We start from the raw sequence: 23,550 nt of genomic DNA, 5'->3' as shown, positions 1-23,550 counted from the left end.
CAGGAAATGCCGTTCTCCTAAACCCTGAAAATTCTAAAAATCTGGATTTTAAAAGATGTATTTACATAATCAAATTAAATTTTCAAATAATTAAGTTAGAAAAAGTGATAGTACATGTAGGTTGATGTCTATATGCAGGTGAAGGCTACCACAAGTTAGGCCAAGGCCATGATTGAACAGTAAAAAAATAAGGCAAGGACAAAGCTTTTGTAAGGCAGAGAAGAAAGAGAAGGAAGGGGAATCAAGATGGAGACAGAGAAAGATGACCCAGATCCGGGAGGTCTTGAATTGCCAAAGTAGTTGGGATGGACTTCTGTAGGCAAATTTATCTTATCTAGGTGGGTGGTTTATATCCTTATCAATTGGTTGTGAGTTTACTGTGTGGACGTATTGTGGATATTGAGAATTTAACATATAAATCTGATTGTTGGGTTGCTGTTTGTTGAGTCTTGATTTTTAAGGAGTTGTTTTGAGTTTATACATAACTAATAGGGGGCGGATGTTGGGAATGTACACAGAGCAGCGGCAGAGAGCTACAAGAGGATGCCTGCTGCTGGGACCAGGGGGTGGATGCTGGGAATGTGAGCAGAGTGCACAGTGAGAAAGCAGAGAGATAGGCGGTCTCTGTATGAAACCGCGTGGCAGCGACCCGCCTTGGGAACTATATGGGTGGAGAGATTGTTGTGGGCTCAGAGTAGCCATCGGCAGTGTGAGATGGGGATGGAGCTTAGCGGGTGAGATGCTTTGCTGAGATGAAAATATCCCGCAGATGCCATGTGACCCTATGGTGCCAGCACTCGTGTGGAATAAAAGAAACCATTTTTTAATATTTACTGCAACAAGTACACACTTGTAATCACAGTACCCAGAAAGTGGAGGCAGGAAGAGCATAAATTGAGGCCAGGTTGAGTTGCAGAAGAGTTACATTGTTAGTAAGTACCCATGATTGCTCAACAGCTCTAGCTAATTAGGTTGGCCCTGACTTTGTTTGTTTGTGTTGCTTTTCTTTAGAGTTCCAAGCCATAGTGAGACCTTGTCTTTTTTTTTTTTTTTTAAAGGGAATGGGGAGTGAGACAAGGCGGTATATCAGTTCTCAACCTATGGGTTGAGACCCCTTTGAGGACTGTATAACCCTTTCATAGGATTTATATTTCAGATACCATGCATATTAGATATTTACATTACTATTCATAACAGCAAAATTGCAGTTATGAAGTAGCAATGAAAATAATTTTATGGTTGACAGTAACAACATGAGGAACTGTATTAAAGGTCACAACATCAGGAAGGTTGAGAAACAGTGGTGCACATGACCAATTACATGTATGAAATTACATGTATGAAATGTCAAAGAAAAAAGTAATTTGGGGGACTGGACTCTCTTGCCCCCACTTACCAAGTGCTAGGATTACAAGTGTGTGCCACCTAGAGAAGAGACTGAAGGAATGGCCATTCAGAGCCTGCCCGACATGTGGCCCATACATATACAGCCACCAAAACTAGATAAGATGGATGAAGCTAAGAAGTGCATGCTGACAGGAACCAGATATAGATCCCCCCTGAGAGACACAGCCAGAACATGTCAAATACAGAGACGAATGCCAGCAGCAAACCACTGAACTGAGAATAGGACCCTGTTAGAGGAATCAGAGAAAGGACTGAAAGAGCTAAAGGGGCTTGAGACCCCATATGAACAACAATGCCAACCAACCAGAGCTTCCAGGGACTAAGCCACTACCCAAAGACTACACATGGACTGACCCTGGGCTCCAACTGCATAGGTAGCAGTGAATAGCCTTGTTGGGGCACTAGTGGAAGGGGAAGACTTTGGTCCTGCCAAGGCTGGACCCCCAGTGTAGGAGATTGTTTGGGGGGTCAGTAATGGGGGGAGGATGGGGAGGGGAACATCCATAGAGAAGAGGAGGGGGAATGGTTAGGGGGCTGATGGACAGGAAACCGGGAAAGGGAATAACATTTGAAATGTAAATAAGAAATAACCAATTTAATAAAGATGGAAGAAAAAAAAAAAAACAAGTGTGTATCACCACACTGAGCATGCCTTCAAATGCAAATTTCAAACACAAATGATAATACTTCAAGTAAAAATTAAGTTATGTGAGGCAAAAATAATTCTCAAGCACAAATTGGTTAGAGATTTAGCTTTACTAACAACTAAAGTTAGGTTCACTAATTAATATATAAAGACAAGAGACAACCTTGTTTTACATTTTCTTCTCATTGGTGATTACATGAATCTTTTCACTGGGTTGGAAAGAAAGAACTAGTCAGGGGTAGGAGTACCAACCCCTTCTCTACAGTTAGGAACAAAATATGTTAAGAAAAAGGTTTAGTGACTCAAGTTGGTCAACTACTAATTTTTTGAGACAGTCTTACAGTGCCTCAAAACTGGCCTGAAACTCACTATCTAACCCAGGAAGAGCCTGAACTTCTGAACCTCCTGCTCCCGTCCTGATATCATAGGCAAACACAATCACGATGGCCTTCTCGGTAGTGCTGGGGAAAGCATTCTACCAGCTGAGCTGCATTCTTGGCTCTCCGTTATCTAATTTTTTTCCAGTTCTTACATTTTTGTCAATTCACTTATTACACACTTATGAACAAACATTTTGAAGCACTAGCTATGTATCAGGCATTCTATTTCTCTACTTTCTCAATGAACTTACCCACTGAGAACAAGGGACCACATTGGCCAGAGCCATAGCTATAGGGAGCTCTCCCTGGTCTCCCATCATTGTGACCAGTTCCACAAGTCTCTCGAACCGATCTGCCAACACGGTTTCAGCAAGTGTATCAAATTCTGTTCCTTGTTGAAGGATTTTTGTCAGAACTTCCATAAATGTAGCTCTTGTCTGAAGATCTTTATGATAACCTAAGCCTGATGAGGACAGACAGATGCAAATTTACCACCACAGCCTGACTGAAGCAGTTTTCACTTTACATGTCATGTCAACTCTAGTTTACATGTTTACTCTAGTGTTATAGTTTACATATGTGAATGGTTTGCATGCATTATGTCTGGGTATCAATCACATGTATGACTGGTTACCACAGAGGCCAGGAGGTACTATCATGCCCGGGAATAGAGTTACAAATAATTATGAGCCATCATGTGCATGCTGGAGATTCCTAGGTCCCATGGAAGAATAGCCAGTGCTATAGACCACTGAGGCATCTTTCCCGCCCAGCTCTCTAGGTTTTATATTTCAGTTTTGGTTCTGTTCGTTTGCTTGCTTGCTTGTCTGTTTAGAGACATGGTCACTGGTAGCCTTGGCTGTCCTGGAACTCACTGTGTAGACCAGGCTGACCTTGAACCCATAGAGATCTTCTTGTTCCTGGTTAATGGGACTAAAGTCATGCACCAAGCTGGGCCAGTTTATTATGTATATATCATTTGATCTCACCTATGGAGTGCATGAGTCCACTGTCCACATTAGCATTGAGTAAGTTTGACATTGCAAGCACTGTACAGTGCCTCAGGGATGCCAGCCTCCGAGACATGCCACGTTTCCTGCCACCTGTTTGTGCATTTTCATCTTCAACTTCACTACAGTCATTCAAAAGGTTCATAAATAATGTGAAGTACCTGGAAAATACAGAGATTGGCCTTTGCACAGTGAAGGTCACACCAACCAGAAAGCTAACCATCCATTCTGAGTGATTATGTGTGATGATGTGCAGGACTGTATCTGCTTTGATGATGCTGGGGTAAGAAGTCAATGTGTCTCATTAATGAGAGGCTGGTAGCATTATTTTATCCTGACAAAGTGCAGTATTCATTTCATGACATAAGCACAGAAGATGTGCAATGTTTGCTGGTTAAAGTTAGTTTTAATATTTAGCTACAAAACTCATGGTTCAAATAGTTTAGACATTGTCATTTTAAATGACTTAACAAAGCAATCTAGATTCATTACAAGGAAAATTTCAATTATCTCACTGTTGTCTTTAAAAAACACAACAGAAATTATTTTTCTATCTTGGGTCCATCTTTTCACAAGTAGAACTGTTTCATGAGAGCAGCCAATGGCCACAATTAAAAGCAATTAGGCCTACTTTTAAATATAAAAATTAGCTACTTTGGCTACATTTTTGGGAGGGAGGAAGCTACATTTGCATTTTGCCTTAGGTTTGAGGGGCTGACACTTACTTAAGGAATAGCTGTGACTTGGCCTCCATCAGCTCCACTCCATCTCCTTCTTCAGGCTGCAGTGGAAGACCAGCGAGGAGCGAGACTACTGCCTCCATGCTTGCTTGGTCTAGATCTCTAGAGACGAGCAATTGAGAAAATATGAGCCTTTTAGACATGAACTGAAGGAGCCCTCTACTTCACTAACTAAACTGTAAACACAACGTAAATAGTATCAGTAAGTATACCAAGCTCAGAACGTACACACAAAGGCTTCAAACAAGTAAGGAAATTTACAGATAAGTAATCTTTAGCATGATACCTATGTTAAATCAATATTATGGGGCTGAAGATGTAGTCCAATTTAGCTTCTATAAGTCTTGGGTTCAAGCTCCAATATCAATATAAAAATGAAAAAACTTGACAAGCAATGGTGGTGCACGCCTCTAATCCCAGCACTCCGGAGGCAGAGAGGCAGGTGGGTCATAAGAGTTTGAGGCTAGCCTGGGCTACAGAGTGAGTTCCAAGACAGCCAGAGCTACACAGAAACCTTGACTTGAAAAATCAATCAATCAATAAATGAATAAATAAATAAGTGATTGAATGGATAGATGATGTTGTTGATGATGATGATGATGATGATAAAAGAAATTCAATTAATCAACCAATAAATAAAAGTATATACTATCAAGCTATACCTGGCCAGAAAAACAGATGAAGTTATCATCCAATCAGTTATTTCAGAAATGTATTAATCATGTCATTAAAGCACCTAAGCAATTATGCCTTAAAAAGACTTACCATAATTTCGTACCTCAATAAATATTTTTATCTAAAGTAATACAATCTAATGCTTTATGTATCTTCTTTCTCAATAACCAATAACCATACTTCCTAAGCTGATACTACTTCCCCAAGCCTCCCTCTCATGTTTCAACTAAAAGTCCTTCCATTAAATTAAAAAAAAAAAAAAAGCTTTAAATATTTCAAATGCAAAAGCTTATAGGCTACAAAACAACTTAGTACACCTAAAAGCTATCTCTGTACTGGTTTTCATGAGTAAAGTAAAACATGATAGAACTTAAAAAGATCCTCTTCTCCCCCGCCACCTCTCCCTCTCCACTTTTGTTTTATTTTACCTTGTGAGACACTTTACATCATCATCTGCGGCTTGGTTTGAAGTGCCCATAACCCAGTCTGTTAGGTACTCCACCATCTTATTCCTGCAGAATGACAAGAAGGAAAGGAGCAAACAGGTCTGCAATACACAGCTTACTATTTGATCATTTAGACAAAAGTTTTATTGTATAGTTGTACAGCCCAGGTTGGCCTTAGCTGTCTGACTGCTGGACTGTAGGGCAAACAGTCAATGGATCTAGTGAGACTTTACGGAACAGACCACTATCGGGGTGAAAGGGCACAAAGAGATACAATTTGGATGCTAGTTCTTTGCACTGGCCCCTTGCAATGTGGAAACAGAAACTTTTAGTGTCCATGAATTAATTAGTTTCAGGAAAGGGGAGAATTTTTTAAAAAGAAAGACAGAAAACAAAACAAAAAAACAGATGCCCATGGGCACAGAGCTTTGAGAAACTTGGTTAAGATATTCAGAAAAAAACAAATATGCACAACACTTTGTACCTCCCTCCCCTGCCCACACAGCTGAGCCCTGCTACTTTCCTATCCTTCACTTAACGTAATATTTACAAGACCCTGCTTTGCTCTTCTGACAACTCACCGAAATTTCATCTCTTGACAAAACGAGAGGTCGTCTCTTCTTGCCATCATGACTTCAACTAACTGACACAATTTCGTTTTTATTTGAATTGCATGAACCATATTCCCAAGAACACGAACATATCTAATTAAACACAGAATAAAAATTTGTAACTTTAGACATGAATAATATTTACCTTCTGTTTAGGTAGGAACATACAACTTTTTGGTTATCTTATTGCCACAGTTCACACTGGGGTCTGTAGTAAAAAATGACAAATTTATTTCACTACACCCATTATCAGTGCATAAGAGGTCTTACCTCTTAAAAGTAAGGCTCTGCCATGACTCAGGAGCACAGTGCTTACCTGACCAGATTTAGCATCATTGTCTCAATGCTAGCTTGTCCCAGATGCTCAGAGCTGCCTTCAGTATGATTATCCAGTAGGTTCTTCATTATAGCTATGGTTTGCTCTACAAACTGAGTATTGCTGTCAGTTAATAATACCTACACACACACACACACACACAAAACAACAACAAAAACAAATAAAAAAAAGCCCATTAGCGATATTACATCAATGCACAGGAAACATCACCAAGACAATGAAACGGACGTAACTATCACATGCAGGCACACCAGAGGCAAACAAACAAAACACGGAGATACATACAGGTATAAATGCACATATCCAAGATTCATAACTCCAGGCATAGCCACAGGCCTGAGTTCTTTAGAAACAGGCTGATCCCTAGACTACCTGTTTTTTTCTATAATTATGGATACTTTTAAAACTGTAAGTGAATTATCATGTTTAAATAATTTGAAAGACTATTTCAATTTAAATAATTTAAATAATTTGAAAGAAACAGTCTTGATTTATTTCAAATATTACTATATTCATAAAGAAGGGTAAAAACACAGTAGAGAAGGCTTCACCTGTCCTTGAGAGTCAAAAAACTTGCTGATGGCACTCTTCAGTTTGTTGAACAGCATTGGATACAGAGCAGGACTCAGCTCCAGACCCACCAGGTCCTTAACATTGGTCCGTATCTGAAGCCCCACTTTCTCATGGTTACACACCATCAAGGACAGAAGCCGGTCCATAAATCTGCTGACAGGTGAATCAACATTCCCTTCAGAAGACATTACAGAAATCATAGACCCTTTGCGTTCACTGACAGGGCCCATAGGTGGGCTGTATGTTGCTAGGCCAGAGCTGCTTCTCTGTTGCAGGCACACCCCACCAAGGGCACAGAGGAAGCCAGTCATGTTGATCCATTCCTGCAGGGAGTCTGTGTCAGACAAGTCTATGGATCCTCCTCCACTGACATGGGACATCCGTCTCTTAACAATGGTCTTATGAAGACTTTCTGCAGCCTAAGCACAACATTTTTTGTGAAAAGCATGAATTCAACATAGATTGAATAAAATCTTACAAATTATTCTTATCAATTTCCTCCAGTAGGAAAAGTACATTTGATATTTTAAAGAAATCTTGAAATTACCATATACATTATTATTTTCTAATTTTCTGTGTATAAATGTTTTGCCTGCATGTATGCCTGTATACACTGTGCATGCCTTAAAAAGCTAAAGGAGATGTTAGATTCTCTGGAATTAGTGTTCCAAGCCATTCTAAGCTATTATGTGGTTGCTGGAACTCAAACCTAGGTCCTCTGGAAGAGCAAGCACAGCTCTTAACCACTGAGCCATCTCTCCAGGCCCCACCTTATTAGAGAGTCACTTAATACATTTTTTTGGCATAGCTAGACTAATAAAATCAACCTGAAATGTCAAATTTCTTTTTAAAAAACCTCTGATGTGTATTGATGAACCTTAAACAACTGAAAGAGAAAAGCAGCTATTCACAAAGGCCCATTTAATCTATGATTCCATTTGGACAAAATGGTCACAGAAGGTAATTTTGTAGAAATAGATATAGATTTGCAGCTACTCAAGGCTGCAGGGGTAGAGCAGAGAAGAGGAAAGACAGCAAGTTAGAGCTAGAGATAGCTATTTGGGAACAGGATTGGTGAGAGGGTCATTACATGAGAAAATGAAAATGTACTAAAATTGATTGTGTATAAATTGCCAGTTAAAGAATTCTGTGACATACTAAATACAGTCACTAGGTTGGCCACCTTATGAAAGATTAACTCTATAGTATATGAATTCTATGCTGACTGAAACAGTCAACACCCATACTCCCACCCTTGCAAGAAAAACTTTCATGATCTAAGGCTGTATTATTTCCTTAAAACATTTACTTGCTCTAAGTGACCATAACAAACAAACAGCCAGGAGAGGACAGATTGTCTCGAAGACCTGATAGTGAGAGCAGTATGGGTGATTCAAAATAATTATACACAAACCAATTAATTATTAATTTCTGGAGTAATAGATAATGGTAGTAGTTGATTAATAAAATGATTCACTTGATGATAATAGTTAAATAAAATGCCCAAAGTTTAAATGCACTTAACCTTAAAATGGGTTCAATGGTCTGGTTACCAGATCCTTTAATTAAAGTATCTAACAACACAGCATAGCGAGCCAGACAGGGAGGCACACATCTACAGTCAGCGTTTAGAAAGTTAAAGTAAGCGGCTCACTGCAAGCTCAAGGACTGCCTATTCTGCATAGTAAGCTCTAGGCCAGCAGAAATAAATAACCAGATCTTGTCTCAAAGCAAACATACAACATGAGAATTGTTAGAAATATTATTTTTCTCTATCTACAGCTATTAGATCTTTTCTAAATGTTCTTTGAATACTTCAATGAAGGGACAAGGAACAACGAAGAGAAAATGGTCTCCCAGCTAAGTGGTTTCTACAAGAGCTGCTTAATATTTCTACAGTGATGTAACTTTTCACATCTCTACTATCCAACACAGAAAATAAATACTGAACCTTGGCTACTGTAAAACTGAGAAAATAAGTCTACCTTGTTTAATTAGACGAGTTAAAAGCTACATTCTAACAGATACATGTGGCTAATATCTACAAGATGAGGCAGTACAGACCTAGATGGACCACAAGTAGTCTTAAAACAACTCTATATAGTATCCTACTCTTCATAGCTCGTAAAGGATTACTTAAGTGAAACAACAGATCTATTAATACACAAAAATTCACTGAACAAACTCACCTGGCCATCTTCCATTTTGGCCTTTGGGTAGTTAAGGATTAGTTTTGTAGCCTGTTCCCACTTTGCATGTGTATCTTCCCAGGCCTAAAATGAAGTCAATTATCACTAGGGAGCAACTTTAGGGGTGAATTCAAAGTCAACATGTAATGCAGGTTCTGAGAATACCCTACTTGTAATATGCACATAGCTCAGATTGGCTTCTGAAGTTGTTCTGATTACGCAGCTAACAGGAGGCTTGTAACATGGGGAGGGGAAGGTGCTGCAGCGGCTGAGGCCATACCTCAGTGTTTCCTGCAGTAGGGTGCTCAATGCGCCTTAGCAGGGCCATCACTCTTTTCTGAAGTGCCGCTCTTCCTACACAAAGACAACAAGCAGTGCTTAGAGCCATCTTCACAGCTAACTGGATAACTAAGTTATCCAACCCCTCCATGTAAGTTATCCAACACTCTCCTCTGTATGTACAGAGCAGAATGAAGGAATGAACAAATGAATCTGACAATTGAGGTGAACATGTGCTCTCACAAGAGTATTTATTGATCCCCAACTCCAAAAGGTCTTGAACATAAAACAGCCATCTTCCCACCTATGTGTATGGAAATATATACCTAGGTGTTTAAAATCTCCCCATTTACAATTCAAGCAGAGTAATTTCTATAATCTATAACTAACAGCAACTTATAGTGCCAGTTATCAATAAGTTTGCATTTTGAAATTTCAGTGAAAATTACGTTTCAAATGTCACTAAATTTCATCTACCTTATTCAGAAAAGGATTTCAAGGAAATGGTTTGAGTTAGCCCTGAAAACTTTCAAACTGTTATTTAAACATACTCCACTGTAAAAGTAATTAGATGTCAGTCAAAGTAACATGGTTAAAGAGAAAGGGAAAAAAAAAAAGCCACATTACCTGTTGACAACATATTGCTGACTGAGGCAAATTCCATGAATGTGTTGTAGTTGGGCAAGAAGTTGTGTACTGACACTTCATCCACACCACATCGGATGTCTGCTTCTTCACAGAGGTGGCGGAAACAGGACATAGCAACCAGAACAACTTCCGTGTCAGGACTCCACAGAAACATGTACAAGGCCACTTCTAGCTTGGTCTGGGCTTGTCGGCATATAGGTGGGGTTCCACTGCACCCTGCTGTGCTATCCTGGGAGGAAGGAGGGATGTATCTGCAACTGAGGTGACTTTATTTACAAACTCAACAATGTACTATATCCACCACAGCACACAAAATAAAAAAAAAAAATTGCCTTTTTAATAATAAGATCTTTTTCTGATGTACTTTACTCTAAATCAGGTAATGTGAACCAATATATGGTTCATATTATGATACCGCATTCAACTGGATTAGGTATTATCCAAGATTCCAGAAATACAGATAGTCTGCAACAAATATACTGTTAGAGACACCACAACAGCGAGTCCACTGCAGTAAAATGGAGCCACTTGTGGGTGAGCCATGATGACAAAGGAAGAGGAAGCAACAGTGAGCACTACTGGCTGAAACAACCAAAACTAACACTGAGCACAAAGACTCCCACAAACACTTGTAAAGCAAATGCAAGGGATGCAGGCAGAGCACGCATGCAGCTGCTACAGGGCTCAGTGAGGTTTCTGTCTCAATGGCTATAGTAAACTTTATGTCTGAAAGACAAAATCTTCCATAATGATTTCATAATTCTGCTCATATTATGATTCATGTTTTAAGGACATTTACATACAGGAATAAATGTCCCACTAGGCATAGCAATACAAATCTATAATCTCAGCACTTGTGTGGAAAAGGCAAGAGGATCAAAGCCAGTCTGGCACATGTGGACCCAGTGTAAAAATGTAAACCTTGCCAAGCATGACTGCTCCTAATTACAGTACTTGCAAGGGTGAAGCAGGAGGATTACAGCGAATTCAAGGCTAGCCTGAACTACAAAGCAAGGCTGTGTGAATGCGTATATATATGTATGTACACATAAATAAATAAAAGCAAAGAGAAAGAAATAAATCTAAGCAACACTTATCCAAATATTAGGCAAAATAATACTGTGTTGTAATTTTAGTCAATTTGAACCTCCTTTAATTCAACTTCTACATGAATAGACTTTTTTACGTCAGAATGTCAGCCACAGTGTCAAATAACCACTTTCCTATTTACATTTTACCTACTTTAAGTCTCAAAACTCTGAAGCAACAATATTATACCACTTTCATTATTTTTATTAACTATTATTATTAATTGCTTTCTGCTCATTCGTTTTTTGGAAGACAGTCTTTTTTTTTTTTTTTTTTTTTTTTTTGGTTCTTTTTTTTTTTTTCCCCGGAGCTGGGGACCGAACCCAGGGCCTTGCGCTTCCTAGGCAAGCGCTCTACCACTGAGCTAAATCCCCAACCCCGGAAGACAGTCTTAATATGTAAACCTGCCTTCAAACCTGTCCCCTCTGGAACAGAGGGATAAAACCAACAGTTAAGGCCACTAAGAGCAACGCCTGTCCTTCCAGAGGACCTGTGTTTGCCTCCCAGCACCCACAGGGCAGCTCACAACCATCCGTGCCTCCAGTTCCATGGGATCAGAAGCCCTCTTCTGGCCTTTGTGGACACCAGGCATCCATGAGTGCAGACATACACAGGTACACAAAACACCCATACACATTTAGGAAAATTTTAAAAGCCAGGTGTGGTCGTGTAGGCAGACATCTCAATTTGAGGCCAGCCTGTGTACACAGGAAGTTCCAGGACAGCCAGAGCTACATAGTGACAACCTGTCTTTAAAACAAAACAAAACTTCTAACGTGTGACCCTCCGCAACACTGAGATTGTAGGTGTACTCCACCATGTGCTGTTATCACCACTTGAAATCTGAGAAACTGAGGCACAGAGTTGTAAAGAATTTGCCCAGGGTTCTACAGTGGGCAGCAATACAACAAAATTCTGAACAGTCTGTAACTAATGTACTAAATTGTCCATTGAAATTTACCGACATCCACTCAGAAAGATAGAGCAGAGATGATGGACGATCTAGGAAAGTTACAGCGGAAGTTACCTACCATGGAGGAATTCCCTCTTCCTTTCCGCAGAGAGGCTCCAGGAGCACAGGTACGTAGTGACTCCTCATGATCAACTGACATCTGAGTGACATTTCCACTAGCAGGCAGGTCACATCCTACTCCATAAAGGTAGAGAGAATGACAGGAACTTCTATCTGCCTGCTAGAAAGAAGAAAACTCTCCTGAAGTGATGACACCAAGAGAGGGCTTAGTGTAAGCCTACTTTCTATTTAAGGCAGCCCTGGAAAACCTTCCTCTCAGCTCCAAAGCTTTACCTGTAGAAACATTTATTAGCCCATTGTGGTAAATAAGGTTTGTGTACTGTCTTTTAAACACCTCTCAGTTGTCTACCCTCCAAACCAAGTATAATATAGATGATTAGTGAAATAAAATCTATTATAAGAAAATTGTAACACTTTATGAATCTATAGATTTCAGTTTTGCCTTGTCAGGATAATTAGAACATTACCTTTAAAATAAAGTTATATGCTGGGCACACCGCAGTCACAGCATTTGACCCCGCCCCTCATTCCCCAACCCCATTAGGTAGCTCGTAGTAGGATTACATGGTAATCCAGTGTTTCATTTTTGGGTAAATATTGTTTGAATTTGTGTGTGTGTGTGTGTGTGTGTGTGTGTGTGTGTGTGTGTGTGTGTGTGTGTGTGTGTGGTGTGAATATGAGAATGTATCCACACATGTAATACATGTCAGGTGACCGCCCCTATCACTTTCCTTCTATTCCTTTGAGGCAGGGTCCATCCCTGAACTTGGGTATTATTTTTCAGCTAGGTTGAAAGCCAGCAAGCTCCAAGGATCCTTAAGTATCTGCCCTCTAAAAGCTGAGATGATATTACACATAGACACCTACCTGGCTTGTTCCATGGGGCCCGGGGTCTGAATCCCAGTTCTTATGACTTCTCTGAGCTATTTCTCCAGCCCTTAACAGAGTACTTTAGATTCACTACTAGACACTAACACTGACCATGTTATTAGACAGTATGCCAAAGGCCAGCACACAAAATTCTTCAGGACAAACTTAGTTCTGTGACATAAACACAAAATAAGCCAGATACAAATAACCTTACCTCTCCATCAGTACTCCTCTAAACAAAATTTTATCAAGATGCTTAGTAAGGTTTCTTATAGCTATAATTCTAGGCCTAGATAAAAATTCATTAAATCAAGTATTCTTTAAACTATGTCATAATAGAAAAACCTTGATATTGATTATAAAAATGACATGTTAAAAAATATTAGGTTCAACTTCAATATGTTTCAATAGTTCAGGCCCAAAAATTTGTATTCCAATTAAAAGAAGATTTCTGATCTTTTTTCAAAAGATGAAATCATCCCTAACTCTATACAACTGGAGTGCTCTACTATTAAGCTCCATTCTCTGGCCTTGTTTGAAACAACATCTCAGTGTATAGTCCAGGCTGGCCTGGACTCCACTATGCTGTTCAGGCTGGCCTTAAACTGAGGCTGGCCTCAACAGTCCTAAAATTAAAGGCATGTGCCACCATACCCAGCCAAGAGACAAAATCTTTATGGGAGGTATACAAATTTTACCTAGATTAAAAACCTCTGCGCTTTGGCTATTTGAAACATTATTTCCTGGATTAGCTTAGCCCTCAGAGCCAAGTCATAAGGACTTAAAAATAAAAAGAAAACACTCAGAGGCATCTGATTACAGTAGCCTCTACTCTTCATAGGCCTGACCCAGAATCCTTCTTAGGTCAACTAGAATTCATTACGATTCAGTTTATCAGCTCAAAGCCTACAATATTTAAATGTTGAACTACCAGATAATACCTTCTGTACTTCTATTTCTCTTAAGTACTTCATTGAGGGAGGAATTGAAGTAGGATATAATCTAGCTAATAAAAATTTTTTAATTTGTCCTGTGCTGGTTAGTTTTTTGTCACCTGGACACAAGCTAGAGTAAACTTAGAAAGGGAACCTTAATTAAAAAGATGCCTACTTCAGGCTGGCCTGTGGACAAGTCTGTAGGACATTTTCTTGGTTAATGATTGATGTGGGAGGGCTCAGTCCACTGTAGATAGTTGTCACCCAGTGGTCCTGGGTTGTATAATGAGCAAGCCAGAGAGAGCAAACCAGTAAGCAGTGCTCCTCCATGGCCTCTGCTTTAGTTCCTGTCTTGGCTTCCCCCAATGATGGACTGCCACCAAGACATGTAAGCCATATACACGTAACCCAAATTGCTTTTATGTGTTTATCACAGCAGTAAAATGAAAATTAACACATCTCCTTACTATCCAGATAGTTCCAATTTAAGAATGTCACTGTGCTTACCTTATTTTTAAGAAGAAATTTATTCCTGCAGATCAGAATTTCCCGTAACCACTTGAGAATTTCTGTGCTACTAAGCATTTGATGACTAGTTAATTTCTTGCAGATGTAAAAAAGCATTTGTGAACTGCAGTAACATAAAGTTCGTTGTTACAGAGTCATCAAGAATGTAATATATACTTTATATTATATATAATCATACAATACAATGACATTATTTCATAATAGGTATACATTTACAAGGCTTAGTTTTACTTCTTCACAGATTTTATCCAAGCACTAATAACAATAAATTAAAAAGAATTTTATTCTTGCAGTAGGGGTAAAAAAAAATTGTAAATTCATATACACAGCAAAGACTGCAAAGAAAGAGTAGTCTGGAACCAGTACTTAAAAACTGCTGCTTGTAGGACAAAGCCATGCCCCCAGCATCTATAAAGGAAGTTTCAATGGAACACAGCCACGCCACCTCATTCCCAGTCTGTAACTGCTTTCTTGCTCCAAATGTAAAAGTGCAGAGTCACAACAGAATGGGTGAGCCAAGAAGTCTGGCCCACCTCCCACCCTTTAGAGAACAAGATTGCTAACTTGTTCACTATACTCTACAATACTATACTACTGTGCTGTCTAATAGTTTAGCTACGAGCCGTCCACATGACTACATGAGCATTTTAAGTGAAGCTTGTCCAAAATGGAATGTGCTTTCATTTGTAGTGTAGTAAGACACACTACAAATTTTGAAGACTTTATGGAAAGAAAAATATAAAATATTTCACTGACAATTCAAATTGATTATATGTTGAAATATATATAAAGTTAAATAAATGCATTTAAAAGTTTTCTTTTATAATGTGTGAAATTAAAAGTTAATTACATATGTTGCCAATGACTGTGCCATTATTAGAGTTTAGCTACTTGAACTCCACACGACCCAATACATCCATGTCTACGATTAGACAATGACAGAGCTATTTATAGATTTCCATCTTCCTAATGTGGTTTCCTCATGCTCATTAAAAGAAAGCCATCTATTCAGCTTCAGAAATATACCGTGAAATCCTACATATGTTTTCTTATACATATATGCCTGTTTTTAACTAATTCGCCAAAAGCACTAGTATATACAGAAGACTGAAAAAATATCATAGCTCCCCCCACCTTTCAATGCACATCATATACTGTACTACTGAGCTATGTGCCTAGTTTAAAAATGCAAAGCTGCAAAATGTTAATACTTTTAGTCCTATAACTGAAAAACATCTATTAAAAACACAATTGTATCCAGGCATGATAGAACATACCTTTAGACCCAGCACTCCAGAGGCAGAGGCAGGTGAATTTCTATGACTTTAAGGCCAGTCTGGTTTAAATAGTAAGTTCCAGGCTAGCCAAGGCTACATAGTCAGACCCTGTCTCAAAACAACAAACACAATTGTAACTGCTTAGAACTACACCATAGAGGATATTACATGAAGTAGAACTTGTAACCAGGTAATAAAGATTAACGCTATTTTAAAACTTTTGTTTTGCATGTATGTGGTATTTCTGAGAGTTAAATGTTCTAATATTTTCAATTCAAATAAAATATAAAATTATAAAGTATCTACAGTTATAACAATAAATATGACGATGAACTAAATATTATAAAGCTAATACTTAAAGACAATACAAAATTAAAATTTGAAAGTGCATATACCTAATTTCCCAAAACGTTTCTACAGGAGCATCAGGATTCCACAGATCAATGCTGTCTAACTGATGAAGAACCAACAAAGCCTAAAGTTGAAAAAAGAGAGGACGCTGAAAATTCTTTAGAAAAAAGAACACTGGAGTACTTGTTTCGCAAATGCCAACAAACTTAGCTGTGTCTGAGTCTTAAGAACAGGGAAAACCGTGGTTTTGACAGCCAATCAGAACTGCCACCTTTACCCTAAGTGTCATACACATTAAGTTGTGAACTAATTCAGAACGATATACATACACCAAGCTGCTTTAAGAAATAAACAAGATTTCAAGAATTAATAACTCTAGAACAAAATGTTCTCCCCTAAAATTAACACAGAGCAAAATTAACCCACGCGATGAAACATGGTAAAAATTAACTTCCTTGTTACATAAACTTTTTAGACAGAAAAGTTATTTTCTAAAGTTGACAGAGGGGCAAAACAAAGTAAACTTTGTATCTAGTAACTCAATTTAAATAAGTAACTACCATATAAATATGCTGTTTTATACATTAAAACTATCAAAGGTTATTAAAGCAAAGACTCTCCTGCTCAACCTAGACTGCAGTTCCACATTTCCCCACCCCCTAGCAAATTCTATTGTGCTCTGCACATTCAGTCCATGGTAAATATGTATATAGGATTTTTAGGCACCTGTTATTGAAATACCAATGAACTGTTACTTGAAACAAATAAGTAATTTATAGTTTCCATTTTAAAAGCACAGCACAAAGTGAAATTCAGTTTGCCATTATTGTACAGACACTTGATACAACTACTGGTACTCTAGGATTGTCTATTGTTTTTCATACAGTGGCACCCATTGGGTTGGGAATTTAAAGCATTTGCTTTCTCTTATTCCATTTAAACTTTGCAGACAAACACGTGTGACAAGATAAAGAGATAACATCAGTGAGGCACAGTCTTTATGGCCTGTGCTGCTTCCAGGGTTCCAGCCCTATCATAGGAACTTGGGGAAAGTGTTTGATGTAGAAAAAAAGAACCTAAGGCATACCAAGGTTTTCTTTTGGAAGGTGTTAAACTGCCAAAGCCTATCTGTGTTTTTGAAAGACTTCAAAATATGCATACGGTGAAAGAAGAGAAGGCAGTATTTTGATAGAGTACAAAGGACAAAGGCTGAGTCCCAAATCCCAACTTTATGCCTGTCATTTACAAATAGTTTGGCATTTGGTAAGACTGAGATATTTTAGGGTTTTTTAGGTGACACATTCTCTGTTTAATAGTTTTTTGTATAATCTGAATAAAAATGTACTAGCTTTTTTCATTTCAATGAGTTTATATTGCTTTCCATGTCCCCTTCTGCTTTAATCTTCCATGCTGCCATGTGTCATTTGACAGAGACATGCCCTGAGAAGCACCTCAACGTTGGGTGACTATATCATCATGCCAGTATCAGAGAATACATTGACAATAAAGAGATGATACAATTTGCTGGAAAACACTTTACTTCATGTTTTGTTGATGATACATATTGCTACAAATTGTGTGACTGACCTGCTTCAGCAACGCTCCAAACACATTCTACCCATCTCCTACGTCCTAAGTACTCTCAAATTCTGCTGAATGGCTCACATAGGTTTCAGCGTATGTTTAATAGCATGCCAAGTTGAAATACCACTCTCTTAAATAGAAACCCATTCTCTTACTATGAATAATTAAAAGTCCTCCAGATACGCTATTAGAGGAAAATGCATGTACTTACTCAGACCTCACCTCCCAGGCACCGGCTCTGACTGCCGGCACCAGACTGCTGCTTGAAAAGCTTTACGTGAAGGAGTGACGGACGCACTCTGCCGTTGCTTATTTTCACTCACAGCGTGCCAGTGAGAGTCACCCAGCTTTTGCACTCATCAGTAATTCATTTTGATTTAGTTTACTGTTACACGGGGTCTCTCTATGCAGCTCTGACTGTCCTGGAACTCTCTGTAAACCATGCTGTTCTGAATTTTTTGGTTATCGCTTTTGTTGTTACTGTTGTTGTCTTACAATTTCTTGAATTCATTCAAGAAAAAAAATGAAAACTCTGTTCACAACTTAGATTTCTATATTAGGGACCTAAAGGCTATCAATTTTTCTTTTCTTCTTCTTCATCACCTTCATCATTTTGGTGACAGGGTCTTACTCTTTAGCACTGGGTGGCCTGGAACTCTCCATGTAGATCAGGCTGGCCAGGAACTCACAACCATACTCCTGTCTCTTGTCTCCCAAGAGTTGGGATTAACGGAGCATGCCACCAATCCATTCCCTTTTACTTTCATTACTGCATAGAATTCAGTTAAATCAGTAGAACAGGAATGTCTACTCTGCTGACATATCTGAATGGCTGCTACTCGGTTGCACTGCTGACCACTGTGTGTGCTTTGTGAGTGGCATGTGCACTTCTGTTGGCTCTGTGACCAGGAGTAAACTTCAGCATTTATGTTTAGCTCTGATATTATAAATAACATTTAAGGGTAGTTATATCAAATTATACTCAGTAGTATGCAAACAAAAACATAGTATCCACATTTTAAAATTTATAAACTTTTATCTTACTGAATTCTATCTTAATCCTTCTAAGGTAATAAAATAATACTTCAATACTTTGATACTTTTAAGTCTTCCCCTATGCTCAATATTTTCTAGGTATTCTTGAAAAAAAAAAAGTACTGTATGCATTCAGTGTAGTATTCTAATGAATGACAAGGACCCCACGCTATCCTTACCCTACTGGAAGTTAGGAAAGTACTCAATGACTCTGCATTGTAAACAGCTTCTTTCTTTACAGGGTTTTTCATATTTTGTTTTATATATTCTGAAGTTTTACTAACCTGATGCAGTTTTACTTCCTAGACAAACTGAACCTTTGCAACAAGATCTTCATATCTCTCTCTCTCTCTCTCTCTCTCTCTCTCTCTCTCTCTCTCTCTCTCTCTCTCTCTCCAATGAATCTGGGGCTAGAGAGACAGCTCAGCAGCTAAGTGCATTTGCGGCTCTTTCAGAAGACTTGAATTTGTTCCATCTGTCTCAGCCAGTGGACAGCCACCTGTATGCAACCCACATCCTTGTGCGTGTACACACACACACACACACACACACACACACACACACACCCTTACACATAAGTAAAACACCCTCACTTTCTATGTACTACAGTACACTTATCCACACTTGTACTGTCTTCCAGTGTGCTTACATCTATGCCATGTCTCTTGTGGGACCACACAGCAAGATTTTTGCCTCAGTTAGAACTTACTCAAGAAAAAGAAAAGATCTGTTCATATTACGTGTGTGTGTGTGTGTGTGTGTGTGTGTGTGTGTGTGTGTGAGAGAGAGAGAGAGAGAGAGAGAGAGAGAGAGAGAGAATATCTAGAGGCTAGCTTTTTTCCATCATCATCATCAAAATCATTTTTAGTAACAGATTCTTACTCTGTAGCAGGCTAGCCTGGAACTCACCATATAGACTAGTCTGGCCTCAAACCTACAGCTGCCTCTGCTTCCTGAATGCTGGGAATGAAGGCATACACCACCATACCCACCCAGCAAAAGCTGTATTTCTAAATAGCCAAAAGCAAAACCACAAATGCTCATCAACAGATAAATGAGTAAACGAGCTATGCTATATTCCTATAATAGGACTAAATAGAGTAAAACAAGATGAATCTTGAAAACAATCAACCACTAACACAGTACAACTACAGCAATTATGCCAAACTAAAAATAAAAACTTATTTCATTTATCTAAAATACAAACTAATCTACATTAACAAAGCAAATCAATTATTACAAAGGAGCCCAGGGGAAGACATGGGATTAAAAAGGGATGGGGACTGCAAAGGGATACAAGGCTGACATTCAGTAGTAATGCCTGCTGTCTACCAATGAACCCATTAATGAACGAGCCAATGGAATATCCATCAATAACTAGGAAAAGGGAAATAACATGTGCGACAACACACATGTCAAAAAAATTCCTAATTTAAGGGGGTACACAAAGTAAGATCACGTTGATGAGTTCTATTTAGGAACTACAAACTTGTAAAACTAACCACATTTGCAAAATCAGACTATTAAGTTTGTAGAACAAGGGTTGGAGTATTAACTGCAGAAAGGAAACTTTCTGGGCTGAATATATTCTAAATCTTAAATTACTTGTATATGTTAATTATAAAATGATAAATTCCGTTTAAAGGTGTACATTTAGGTTGTCAGTACAAAAATAACACTTACAAGTAAACTCGGAGGAGGTTCAGTAACCAGTCCATTGGGATCCATCTCAAGGGGAGGCTCCAAAGCCTGACACTATTACTGATGCTATGATGTGCTTACAGATAAAAGCCTGGCCTAGCATGGCTGCCCTCTGAGAGGCCGAACAAGCAGCTGACAGAGATAGAAGCAGACACTTATATCCAACCAATAGACTGGCCAGGGACCCCTGTGGTTGAATTGGGAAAGGGTTAGAAGAAGGTGAGGAAGAGGGTGACCCCATAGGAAGACCAGCAGTCTCTACTAACCAGGACCCCTGAGATTTCTCAGACACAGAACCACCTACCAGGCAGCATACACCAGCTGGTCCTAGGCCCCTGACACATATACAGCAGAGGATGGCCTGGTCTGGCCTCAGTGAAAAAAAAACACATCTAACCCTCGAGAGACTTGGAGTGGAAAGGGGTGTTGGTAGGAACATCATATTGGAGACAGAGGTAGGTGTGGGAGGAGGAACTGAGAACAGACCAGGAGGGTGATGATGACTGGACTATAAAACACAGATTAAAGATGATTTTAACAAACAGTAAACTCTAAGCTGATGAGCTGGCTCAGGGAGCAAAGGTGTCTGTTGTCAGTAGAAGCCTGACAACCTGAGTTTGAGCCCTGGGACCAAAAGGTGGAAAGAAAGAACCAACTCCTACAAGTTATCCTCTGACCTCTTCATACATGCTGTGGTATGCACACATCCTCCCACACAATAAGTAAGTAAATGTAGATTTTTGTAGTTTTGAGATAGGGTCTTTCTATGTAGCCTTGGCTGAAATCAGACTGCCTCTGAGATCCACCTGCCTCTGTGTCCCGAGGGCTGGAATTAAGGGCATGCACCCCAACTACCCAGCTACAAATGTCGTTTTGTAAAAAGTCAACTTTGTTAACACAGTGCATTGACTCTAATTTAAAAACAGGCTATACCAAGTGTCATCAACAGTAGAGAAATACCAAAAACCAATACACGGTTAGTGGAAGTAGTAAATGATACAGTAGCTTTAGTAGCAGTATTTGTGGCAGTCCTCACTGAATATCCACCCTCCAGTCCCTGCGGCTCAGCTACGGAAGCCTGAAAACCTGACTTCAATCCTCAGAACCCACGAAAGGTGGACAGAGAAGACAAACCCCACATATGCCACAGTGAGTGCATACACAGCCTAACCCCATTATGCAAACACAATAATAGCTGAAGGAATAAACTAAAACTTCCAAAACTTTTTACAACGTGTAATCCAAATACAACAGGACTTGTGGCACATAACTATAATTCCAGCCAGTACAATGGCTGAAGGAGGAATATTGTTTTAGGATTTAGAATAGAATAAAAATCTTATCTCAAAACAAAGGAATTTGTAGGGGCTGATGAGATGATTATAGCTGTTGAAGGTATTTGCCATCCAAGGCCAGAAACCTGAGTTTTGTCTGACTTCAACGTACCTGAGTGCGCGCGCTCATGCACGTGCACACACACACACACACACACACACACACACACACACACACACACACACACACTTTAAAATTTTTAAAATATATTTGTAAAAGCAAGCTCATAGAAAGAGTCAAATAATTTTTTTAAAAATTAAGTTCTTAGAAAAAGAACAGAGACAGTTACAATCTTTCTTTCAAGAGCCCAGAATTCACTTCCCTTTACCTCCATAGCCTCCTGAGCGACCTCTGGCATGTGTGACTGAGGAACCAGCTGTACGAGCCCTGTAATCAGTTCTGCTGTACTACCTTGAGTTTCAGGGCCCTGTTTTCTTGGATTCTGCAAAAGAAAAGCAAACTTAGTTTTATTTTTGTTAAATGCATTAGTTCTATGCATGTGTGCATGTCTGTGTATACAGAACGTGTGCTCAGGCAGCCACGGAGGCAGGAGAGTGTGCTGGACTCTTTGGAGCTGGAACTAGTCAACAGCGAGCTGCCTGTGTGGGTTCTGGGAACCAAAATCGGGAACTCTGAAAAAGCAGGAAGTACTTAAGCACTGAGCCATCTCTCTAGCCCCTTCAAACTTTAAATTTGGGGTTTTTGTTTTTGTTCTTTGAGACAGAGTTTCTCTGCACAGCCCACACTATCCTGAAACTCAAACTTTAGACCAGGCTGGCCATGAACTCAGAGATTCACTTACCTGTTAGTCATGAGCAACTTTAGCTAAAAGATACGAAGTTGGACCAGGCAGGACAAGTGTTAGCATTTTGTTTAAGCTCCACCCCACAGTTACCTGGCAACAGCCAGGTGTGCCTGACTATAAAAGGGGCTGCTTGACCCCCTCCTCTCCCTCTTGCTCTCCCCATTCCCTTTCCCCCTCTCTCCACATGCTCATAGATGGTCTTGACTTCTCTTCTCTTCTTTCCTCTTCTCTCATCCCCTCTCCTCCCTTGCCCTTCCCTCCCCCTGCCATTCTTTGCCTCTACTACCCTCTCAACTCCCCTCCCCATGCACTAAATAATATACTATGCCTTCATGTGGCTGGTCTGCACCAAGAAGGGATACCTCAGCATGGGCCCGCTGGGGCACCCGCTTCTCCCATACCTGTTCTCCTTTTTATCTTTTTATAAACACATCAATAAGACTCTTTAAAGAGGACACTAACGTAATGAAGAGAAATGACTGGGGAATGTAAGAAATGATAGCCCTTACTTAGGAAGCTGGGAAACCATGGAGTGACAGGAACAAAGTCACAGAACAAAACTCCTCCAACAAGATGGCATGACTGAGGTCATCTTTACCTTTCTCCTATTAACTAAGGTTTAGAACTTATGTGTAAAATACTGTTTTACTGTCCTGCGGTTACTGAGGAAAGCCACTTAACCACTAGATGGCAGCAAAGAAAGCAACCTCCATGGAGCGAGGCAGCTGGCCTAGGTAGTGACAATCAGCCTATCAAAGGAACTCCCAACTCCCCCAGACACAAAACAAAAGCCCCACAAAGACAGGGGTACGCCAGGGGTGGAGCCTCTGCTGGCCTTAGGAGACCACCTGACTCTAGTTCAATCCTCAACATCACCAAGGAAATAAAAAGGACTCCACAACTCCTGGAAAATAGCAAAGTATACTTAAAATGATTTTCTCTCAAACAATTCAACCCTGCTTCTTCAACAATAACAACTTACCATGAGATACACTGTCCACCCTGTCCACTGGTGAACATAAACCACAGCCTACAGCCTTGTACATAGAGGAGCCTGAGCTATGTG

At 39.5% G+C, this 23,550-nt stretch overlaps 1 protein-coding gene across 10 annotated transcripts in view; it reads right to left on the bottom strand.

The window, feature by feature from the left end:
• Nf1 (neurofibromin 1) overlaps positions 1–23,550 on the bottom strand; it is a 232,595-nt gene that overhangs the window by 127,365 nt on the left and 81,680 nt on the right. For 6 of the 10 annotated variants that reach the window (XM_087569750.1, XM_087569756.1, XM_087569753.1 and 3 more), the window contains 14 exon segments: positions 22,008–22,121; positions 16,069–16,148; positions 14,376–14,499; positions 12,062–12,223; positions 9,921–10,170; positions 9,295–9,368; positions 9,015–9,098; positions 6,804–7,244; positions 6,232–6,371; positions 5,886–6,008; positions 5,287–5,370; positions 4,169–4,285; positions 3,423–3,604; positions 2,685–2,896 (listed from right to left, as the gene is read on the bottom strand). In XM_087569750.1, coding sequence (XP_087425876.1) covers positions 2,685–2,896; positions 3,423–3,604; positions 4,169–4,285; positions 5,287–5,370; positions 5,886–6,008; positions 6,232–6,371; positions 6,804–7,244; positions 9,015–9,098; positions 9,295–9,368; positions 9,921–10,170; positions 12,062–12,223; positions 14,376–14,499; positions 16,069–16,148; positions 22,008–22,121 — 2,187 coding nt within the window. 10 annotated transcript variants of the gene reach the window in all.

This window comes from Rattus norvegicus, chromosome 10, assembly GCF_021556685.1.
Source record: "Rattus norvegicus strain SHRSP/BbbUtx chromosome 10, alternate assembly SHRSP_T2T, whole genome shotgun sequence".
Classification (NCBI taxonomy): domain Eukaryota; kingdom Metazoa; phylum Chordata; class Mammalia; order Rodentia; family Muridae; genus Rattus; species Rattus norvegicus.
The sequence above is the reverse complement of the archived record's forward strand: the minus strand, read 5'-3'. Positions and strand labels throughout refer to the sequence as shown.